Source organism: Palaemon carinicauda, unplaced genomic scaffold (genome assembly GCF_036898095.1).
Source record: "Palaemon carinicauda isolate YSFRI2023 unplaced genomic scaffold, ASM3689809v2 scaffold306, whole genome shotgun sequence".
Lineage (NCBI taxonomy): Eukaryota > Metazoa > Arthropoda > Malacostraca > Decapoda > Palaemonidae > Palaemon > Palaemon carinicauda.
The window spans coordinates 57613-67500 of NW_027170729.1; the positions used below are offsets into that span (position 1 = coordinate 57613).

The 9888-nt window shown below is 35.7% G+C and overlaps 2 protein-coding genes across 2 annotated transcripts in view; one reads left to right on the forward strand and one right to left on the reverse strand.

Moving 5' to 3' along the window:
- LOC137636467 (actin-related protein 8-like) overlaps nt 1-9888 on the forward strand; it is a 162146-nt gene that overhangs the window by 45273 nt on the left and 106985 nt on the right. The window lies entirely within an intron of this gene.
- The window catches only part of LOC137636466 (uncharacterized), a 57056-nt gene that overhangs the window by 5416 nt on the left and 41752 nt on the right, over nt 1-9888 (reverse strand). Inside the window, exons 5-6 of the mRNA XM_068368895.1 lie at nt 6453-6663; nt 325-451 (exon numbers count right to left, since the gene is read on the reverse strand). Of these exons, the coding sequence (XP_068224996.1) occupies nt 325-451; nt 6453-6663 (338 nt within the window). The remainder of the gene's footprint in view (nt 1-324; nt 452-6452; nt 6664-9888) is intronic.

The window sequence follows — 9888 nt, forward strand, 5'->3', positions numbered from 1 at the left end:
CCTTCGCCTAGAAGAGCTGCTTACCATAGCTAAAGAGTCTCCTCTACCCTTACCAAGAGGAAAGTGAAGTCTTGAATGTGTTCTAGGTATTTATTCAGCGTTTTTTTTAACATGAGATGTAATTGGTGGGTAAGAGCATTAACGGTGTGTTTATGACTAGTGGTTTAAACCTCTTTTGTTAGAATAGTTTGACATATTGTTATATAATCAGCTAAAAAGTGGGGGACTTATAGCCCCCTACGCCTTTATAGTGTTCAGGTGCTGCATTTTTTCTTTTGTCTCTAAAACATAGAATAGATTAATTGTATTCCACTGATTACTTACTTCTGAAATGGAGATAATTCACTGAAATTATCAAGATCAATAATCTCTAGGTTTTGCCATGTGAGCCACGGGGTTCCGTAGTCCGTTTCATCTTTTAATACTGGTATACTGTTGTAATGATGAGTACCTGAAAAGATATCCAAGTTAGATTTACAGTACAGTATATTTAATTGGAAAAAATGAACAGCGTAAATTCAAACATTTAAAATGGAAATAACAGAAATATATACTTAGTTGCATTTAGTTCTTACGTCTTAGTGACGTCAATAGACTCAATGGGAATAAATATACATTGAAATTGGTTTTATGCTGGAGAGTAGGATACCTAGTTTGTTAGTTTCTTGATGATCCCAGATATGACAGATTTTTGGAAAAGAGGAAAAAATTACTATACCAAAGGAAATATTGTCAAAACTTTCTAGATTGCCTGTACCCAAGGTTACAATCTAAACCTAAGGCCTGGTCTGTTTTCTATTAATCCCGAATTATCCTTCTCTCTAAACCTGACTTTCAGGACTCATCATGAAACCAAGAGCTTGGGGATCCCATGTTCCTGTATAAATATGATATCTTTGTTTATAAATTCTCATTGTGGGTCCATTGATATCAGTAATAAAATGAAAGTACTAACTCTAACCAATTTTTTCACGTTTCCTTTCGTATCTATAATACTTATTTTACGCTCATCATGTGTCGTCTTCAAGTTTAATGATAAATAGGACAGCAGGAAACTTGGGATTATCTTTCAACTTTATTCTACAGAACCCAATGTTTCGGGAATTCATTCCTATCATCATGGCTACATGAAAAGGAAAATGTATTTACATTAGAAATTATTTAAATCCTACTATGTTTGCTTAAAGGCAAGTAGAATGATTCAAATGCTTAAAAAATAAATAATGTAAATTCTAATAGCTATATAAAAACCTGTGACTAATATTCATCATTCACAATTGTATTACTAATTAAAACACAAGATAAAAGTATAAATGGCAAAAGACCCTTGTGTGGTCAAATTTGCTTTCAAAAGATGTCGCTGGAAACAAAATTTTTTGTTTTAAATTCTAGTTGATATAAGCACTAAAAAAAAAAAGACCAAGAGGGGAGGGAAAAGTTATAGTTATCGACAGTTAGGCAATATGTAATGGTGTGGAGGTACAGTTTATTAAATGTAAAGAGATTCTAAGAGAAGGGGCAAAAGGCAGTCAGATGTTTGGGAGAGTATTTCAAAATGGCTGCATGGGGTATGGGTTTTACTTGAATATGAATGATTCCTTATTGAAGAAAATTCTTTTGGTTTAGTATGAAACCAGTGTAATGAGTGATACCTAAAAGCAAATAGATGTATACCTTCATATGATTGTCGGGTAGACCCAAAATATTTCCAAAATATCACAAAATATCATATTGGGCAAGTAATATTATAAAAAAGAAAGACTGCCTCAACTCCAGTAGAGTCCTTGAACCTGAAAGGTTTGTCAATATTTATTTATTTCTAATATAAACTTAAAACCATCAAATGGGCTACATATTGACTAACTATCTATTACTATACTCAGCACTTGGTTTTAAATGGATGCCCCCCCCCCCCCCCCCCACTGATGCCACATCTCCAAAGATAACTGGTTTCTGCCTTCTTTCTCCAATCCCGCTCCACGTTCTTACCCTTTGTCTCTTTCTGTTTTATATACTGTAAATTGTTGAATTTCCAAAATTATTCTAACCTTTGTTCCACTTCACCATTAGGGTAATGTTCAAGGTGTGTTTTTTGTATAAAGGTATCTGTCATAGTAAAAGAGGCATCATATGAATGAAGGTCCTTTAGCTTTAATATGCTAGATGTTGCCGCTACACATTCTGTGACGCCCACACACTCCAAATAAAGTGTTCCCATACTTTAAGCCAAACATATGGCCACCTTCACAGCCAAGCTAAGGCAATTATCCACAATGTTAACAGAAATTTCTTGGGAGAAAAGGTAAAATAGAAAGAGAAACATTTTGAAAAGAATAAGAGACAGAGAGTAAGGGGAAGGAGTTAGAAAGTGGGCCAGTGGAACTCTGGAGATGTGGCATCAGCGGGTGATTCCGTTTAAAACCAGGTGTCCTCTCCTATTGGCCCTTTCTCGCTGCATTGAGTGTTACATATATCCTTCACTGGTTGATCTGTTATTTTTTTTTCTGTGCTCTAAATATTTCACATTTTTTAACATCAGGTTTTGGAAGTAAATCGTACCCTCATATTTGGTTTTTGCACTTATCTACTTTAATACAAGTATTTTTATTCGTATTATAATGCAAAAGTGCTATAGTTAGTCGCAAGTTTTTATAAAGCTATTACTTTTATATTGATTTACAGTATTATGTTAAATATTTTATATTTTTTGTCACTATACAAGCATTTTAAGCAAAAATTGTAAGATTTAATTAATTTCAAATGGAAGTACATTTTCATATTTTGATGTAGCCCTGATGTTTGGAATGGAATGAAAATGAGAAATGATATACACACACGCACACACACACACACACACACATATATATATATATATATATATATATATATATATATATATATATATATATATATATATATATATATATATATATATATATATCTATTTGTCTATCTATCTATCTATCTATCTATCTATCTATATATATACATATATATATATATATATATATATATATATATATATATATATATATATATATATATATATATATATATATATATATATATATATATATATATATATACACAGTTTATGTATGTATGCATGTATGTATGTATGTATGTGGATATGGGTGTTTGTGTGTTTATTCCTATGTGGATACAAACTTCTGAGTCATTTATATAGGGTTATTTCTAGTTTCATTTTCTACAGCTAGATAATCAAAAGAAAAATCTGTAGATAACATCGTGCTGCATTGGTGGGCAACTGCTGCGCATGACGAGCTACGCTTGTATCAAGCGCTTTCTCACAATGCTTCTGACTGTGAATGAGGTCGGACAGGCTTTCCATCTCTTCTGCATCACCTAGTCTGTCATTATAGTGCTTGTGCTTATGTGTTTGACATTCTTTTTCACTTGTGTACTTCATTATTTGTGAGATAATGAGTGTGAGCTTTTCGACATTATGTCGAATACAATGCGTTCCTGGCCTGGCAGAAATGGTTGCCTGTGTGGTACATTCATGAGCCTGGTAGAAGTGGATCTCCACCCGGTTTATCAGTCGTGTCGAGGTAAAAGATGTTCTGTGGAATCTCCATGTGAGCTTCGTAGGGAGTGGTCATTCCTCCCAGTCGGAAAGATATTGTTTACGCCATGTGAAACGATCTAAGAGAGATCATTCCCCTCCTTCGCCTTCTGATAGCAATAATAAGAAGCGTAAGTTTTGTTTGGCGGCGAGCGCCATCTCCCTACTTAGTTCTTTGTGTCACAGAGTACGATGGCTGTATTTATGTTAACATTTTATCACTTAGTTTCAATAACATGCAGTATGAGATTGATCCTATTATTATTGCGGACCCCCTGGCTACAATTGCTGTGCTCCCTGAGTTGGCTCCATTAGATGCTTCTATCCCTGATTACTGTTTTGCCTAGATCTCCCTCACCCTCTATGAGTGGAGATTTATATTTATCAGATCATGCGGATAAGATGATCACCCTTTTAGAAGTGTCTCCCATCATAATAGTGTAAGCATCTCCTCGTTTCTGGAGGGACCTTAGAATTTAGCCTGTCATTTCCCTCCCTGTACTGAGGCACCCTTATTGAATGACCCCTATTACCAGTCTCCAGCTCGATTTAATGAGCAAGGCCTGCCTTATATGCCTAGGGCTGCTTGGCAGAGAACTCCTTTAAAGAGTTCCCCGAATGAATCAAGAGGTAGTAGGTAGTAGGTTGGCCAAGGCAACAGCCACCCGTTGATATACTACTGTACCACTAGGGAGTTATTGGGTCCTTTGACTGGCCAGACGTATTACACAAAATTGGCCCGTAAATGCTATCTGTAAAAGTAGCCTTTGTGGAACACAAGCTGATTTTGTCCATTTTGTCTTCCTTCAGAGCCAAATAATTAGATTAAGTTTCTTTGTACAGTAAGAGCCATTCAGTAATATTTTTTATACAAAATTTCATTTTGCAGGAGCTCATCAGTATAGCAAAATGGTTTTTGCTTTACATTAACTTGAAGAATCATGGTCTGCTTTTAAAGATTGCTAGGCTCTAGGCCCCATAGGGGCTGCAGGGCCGCATTCTCATTAATTCCGAGTTAAGTTTATTTTTAACTCTCTTACCTATAAGTATATGGGGGTTTTAATTTGATAATTGATTTGGTATTAATCAAAGTATCATTTATATCAAGAAATATCCTTTAGATAGGCTTCATTCCGGTATTTTAGAAAGCTTCATTACTAATCCGGAATTCCATATTTCAAATCTTATTTTGAGATGGTTTGTTAAAAATAATCTAGACCAGGTAAGGAATCTTAACTATGGTATATTTCTCTAAATTAGAGATATCCTATCTCTTTCATTTACTGGTATCCCATCTCCAGCAGAGTGGGGGTGTCGACAATATGAACATCAGGGAAGGTTCGTAAAAATTAACAAAATTTTGATCATAAGTCCTTTTCTTTTCTCTTTTTTTTTTTTTTACTTGCCTGAGGATCATATTCATGCCCACCCTCTCCACTGCCTCGTGCTGAAGAGGATATTGATAATTTTGACTTCGAAATTGCGGAGACAAAAGAGAATTGTGTGTCAGTTACCACTTACTGCTAGAATGCGCCTTCTCTTACTAATTCCACGTGCTTATAAAAGGGAGAGAAAATGGGGAAAGTTTGAAATATTAAAATTTTACAAGTATAGGTCAAATAACCCGAGTTTCTGGAGAAGAAGGAATATGAACTGGCGAGTATAGAAATAAGTTTTTTTTTATTAATATTCTGTTATTTTTTCAACAGTAGCTGGACAGCAAATGTGTTCAATGGGGAAAAATTTAGATATACAATTAGCTGTGTAAAGATGGCATCTAATGGAAGGAAAAAAAAAATGTATCACTATTGTTCAAGTAAAAAATTGGCAAGAACAAAGTAGATGACAAGGACATTTTTGTATGTGTGATGGATATAGTAAGAAAAATATGAGAAGCTTAGAAAGAATGGTTGCTGGAAATCTTTTAAAATCATTATAAGACAATTTTTTTTTATATGTGTGTTAAGTAAGTAAAGTATAGGTGTCTGGTTTCAGTTCAAGTTTCATGAGAATATATACTCACCAGAACGTCAGCCGGGCAAGGCCCCCCTCCTGTGGGGCCCAACCACAGCAGTGGCCCTCCCAGTAAATGGCTTAAACTCAAGGTCCCAGGCTGGGATCGATCTGCTGCCATGCAAATGCCAGGCAAACACATTACCACTGTACTAGCGAGGAGACTAGGGTTTATATTTGACCAGAAAAATCAAGGGAAGAAGGATGAGAGATAGATATATGTATTTTATAAGGATAATTTTTAGAAAAGTTAACAAGTGAAGAATCTATGCATATAATGAGAAATAGAAAAAATACTAGAAGCCATGTTTGCCACTAGTGACACTGTAAATCTTACTCTTTAGCATCTTCACCAATACCATTGCCATAGAAGCCATTCCAAACATTCAGAGTAAAGGGAATGAAACCTTTCTGTTAAAGGTATTTGTTGACGTATCCTTTCAAAATTGTGAATTCTAATGCCTTTGGTATTATGCATATGAGACACCAATAAAAGTTCCCTGTAGAAATAGAGCTTTTGGAAGATGCCCTGCTTGTAGTATGTCACAGTAAATGATGTTAGAACAAAGTTTTTAAAGCTAATTTTAATATTCTCTTGTTATACAATCATATGAATATTGCATCCACTTCTATTTGCATGATTGGAAATATCAGTAGACAAAATTATGAAGATTTTTTTTCGTAAATGAATTTGTAGCATTCTTTTGGGGACTGAATTACCCTCTCTTGACAACCATAGCAGATTACCCAACCTTTGTCCTTATTAAAACCACACTGTAGTATCTAGTTGCTTTCAGTTATACTGTAGATTTAGCATAAATAAGAGTTTAGGTTCCTCAAAATTTTAACTTACCTGGAGTTGGCCAAAGTCCATGTGATCCTAAAGCAGCAAAAATTATAGGGTGATTTTCGTGCAAACGCAGAAGTTTTGGGTATTCTGGAAACATTGTAAGGCCTTCCCTCGTATCCTCAGATTGATAACGAAAAACGTGATTGTGGTGGTCATAAGTGTAGAAAGCACCAAAGTTATGAGATGCAATGTATAATTGTTTTGGCAGTCGTCCCTGAAAAATCAAACTTGTTTTAAATACAGTAGTTTGAAGGTTTGACTATGTACTCAGTTGGTACTAGCTCTTAACTTTTTAGATATAAAAACAAAACTTACCTTGATAATTAGTTGACAAAGACATGAAAAATATGTTGAATTTAGTTTAAAAACTTAGAAAAAAAGATATAGATATTATAAACAATTTCTTTTAATGACGCACATTTGCACCGACTCGCAGCGGTGCCCTTTTAGCTCGGAAAAGTTTCCTGCTCTCTGATTGGTTAGAATTATCTTGTCCAACCAATCAGCGATCAGGAAACTTTTCCGAGCTAAAAGGGCACGCTGTGAGTCGGTGCAAATCTGCCTTGCTAAAAAAAGTTGACTATAGTACATAAAAGTTTATTCTAGGTTTGTAATTGAGGAAGCAAAGCATAAAACCAGTCAAATCTATACCTGCCATTTTAGTAAAGAATTCATTTTATTGCAACCTTAATTTAACAAACCTTCTCCCCATTGAGAATAATGTAATATATGTCTTGGGTTAGAGTTCTCTCGCTTGAGGGTACACTCGGGCACACTGTTCTGTCTAATTTATCTTCCTCTTGCCTTTTTGAAGTATTTATGGTTTATATAGGAATTATTTATTTTAATGTTGTTACAGTCCTTAAAATGTTTTATTTTTCCTTGTTTCCTTTCCTCACTGGGCTCTTTTCCCAGTTTGGACCCCTTGGCTTAGAGCATTCTGATTTTCCAACTAGGGTTGTAGCTTAATAATAATAATAATAATAATAATAATAATAATAATAATAATAATAATAATATTAGAGAGTAACATGGAAAATATAAATTTTGTGAGCTGATGTCAATTGTAAATAGTCAGTATTAGATAATATTTAGTCTAAAACATTGGCATCAGTGTTCACAAATGTTATGATTCCAGATACTTACAAATCATTCATTCATTCATTCGCCATTGGAATTTATCAAAACACCCCTGGTTAGCCTTAAAAGACTTAGTATTATTGTCATCACTCAATTCTAGATGGTTTTTATAATGCCTAAATGGAGTTGCCTAGCTTTTTAACAGTACAGTATTGCCTCTGGAATGCTAAAACCTACTAACTGCTTTTGGTTGATCCAGGTTGATGGCAATTTGTCTATTTTCTGAATTAATTTAGTTCTTTGTTTTGAAACTGATGCAATTCCTTTATTGCCATTTTATTTTTCTGTAATTATCTTGGAAATTGGAGATTTGGGGGTAACCCCACTGCCTAAAATGTGACACTTGCACACCACGTGCTAACTTTGCAATGATCTCTCTCCTAATTTCTATTGTAGATATCATAATTTTTCTTTTTGCCTTACCAGTAATACTAACCTTCTTATGCCCCATTTAGTGGGGCGGTTTAGCTCGAAATTTCAAAAGGATTGTGCATTTTGTGATACAAGCACCAAATTTGGCACAAATGTACATTGATATATGGCGAACATTTTCAGATATTGAGCCACTCGGAATTCTCCCTTTATGTCTGCCATATTGGAATTCAAAATGGCCGCCATTTGAAATCTACATTTTCTATTATCATTGGGTCTAATGCTGCTATTGACTCGATTCTGGTGTCTAAATGTATGTTTGGGGGGGGGGGGCAAGGAATCTAATGGTAACAATCTGCATCGCATATTTTGTACCAATGAGCCGCCATATTGGATTTCAAAATGGCCATAGTTTGAAATGTGCATTTTCGATTATCTTTTGGTCTAATGCTGCTATTGACTCGATTCTGGTGTCCAAATGTATGTTTTGGGAGGAAAGGAATCCGATGGTTACAATCTGCATTGTGTATCTTTATAAAGTAGCCAACATATTGGATTTCAAAATGGCCGCCACTTGAATTCTACATGTGCGATTACCTCTGGGTCAAATATTTTTACAGTACATGACAATATCCATTTTTCAAAATGACATACTTTATTACAGTACTCCACTTAATTCATGAGAGATGAATATTCATTATCATGTATTTTTGACAAGACAACATTTTACTCAAAGTCTGTGAAGTAGAAATTGTTTGGGTTAATTAATTAAATTCTGTGTTGTTCTAGGTTTGATATGGCACCTTTCATACATGATTAGTTTTCTCCATTCCTTTAATCAATATCACAAAATGATCAATTCGGGGTTATGTCTCAATATCCACAAAATAGTGTGAACATTAACACAAAACAATGTCAACTTCTCAAAACTAGCTTTCCCTGTAAAACTCTTGAATAAATATCGACTTACTTCAACTACTAATTTTGAGTTTTATAATTTTGATACATGTCTTAGGTCATGTCTTAAATATCTTAGTTAAAATTCTAACATGCTATGGTGTAATATATAAGGTTGGGTGTGTACTGGCATTCTACAATGGTCTTGTATTTGAGGCTAGGTATACATCGGTACTGAAGATATGTGTACATAAACCATCTCATGTTAACCAGTTCAGCACTGCCACAAGTAAATGAATGTTGTGGACTCATCTTCATGTGCAGTCCCCTTCACACACACAGAGGGCTGTGCACTTAAGGGCAGCCTTCCTGCACTTGCAGTGTCTCACACACCCTTTCTGGCACTTGCAAGAAACCAGCTCAATGCAGGTGTGAGCTGCCTCAGGTAGCCTGGTCCAGTATGGTGTGTATTGTCCTCCAGTCATTGACCAACCCCAGTTTGTTGGTGGTGGGAGTTCTGGTGCTGGCAGCAGTATCTGACCCCCCACACATGTCCACCTTGATATACTGCCCTCTTGACATGTTCCTCTAAAGCTACCTTCGTTGGAGGGATCAGCTGCACATTGTTCTTCCTTGCGAAGAGTTTCCTCCTGGCCTTGTCAATGTCCGTGCATTTGCTGGTTCGATCATACAACAGGATCACGAACCTCTCGATGATGCACATTGCATCATTTGGTATGTCACTTGGTGCGGAAGACAGCAGCATCAGCTCCTCAGTTAACTCTGGCAGTACTGTCCAGACTGCCCATGCGGTCTTCTAGCCATGTCTAGCAAAGCTTTACACAGTATCGCATCCAGTTAGAGCGTGGAACATTGGCAGTGCACGAGCCTTCTCTGGTCCCAGTTCAGCTGCTATTTCATGTGCTGCTAGGTATCGGAAACTTCGGCCTGTTCCGAATGCCAGCCATAGTTTGTCTTCTGGTTGCAATTCCTGTACCACGGACACTGCCAGCATCACAACATCGATGTT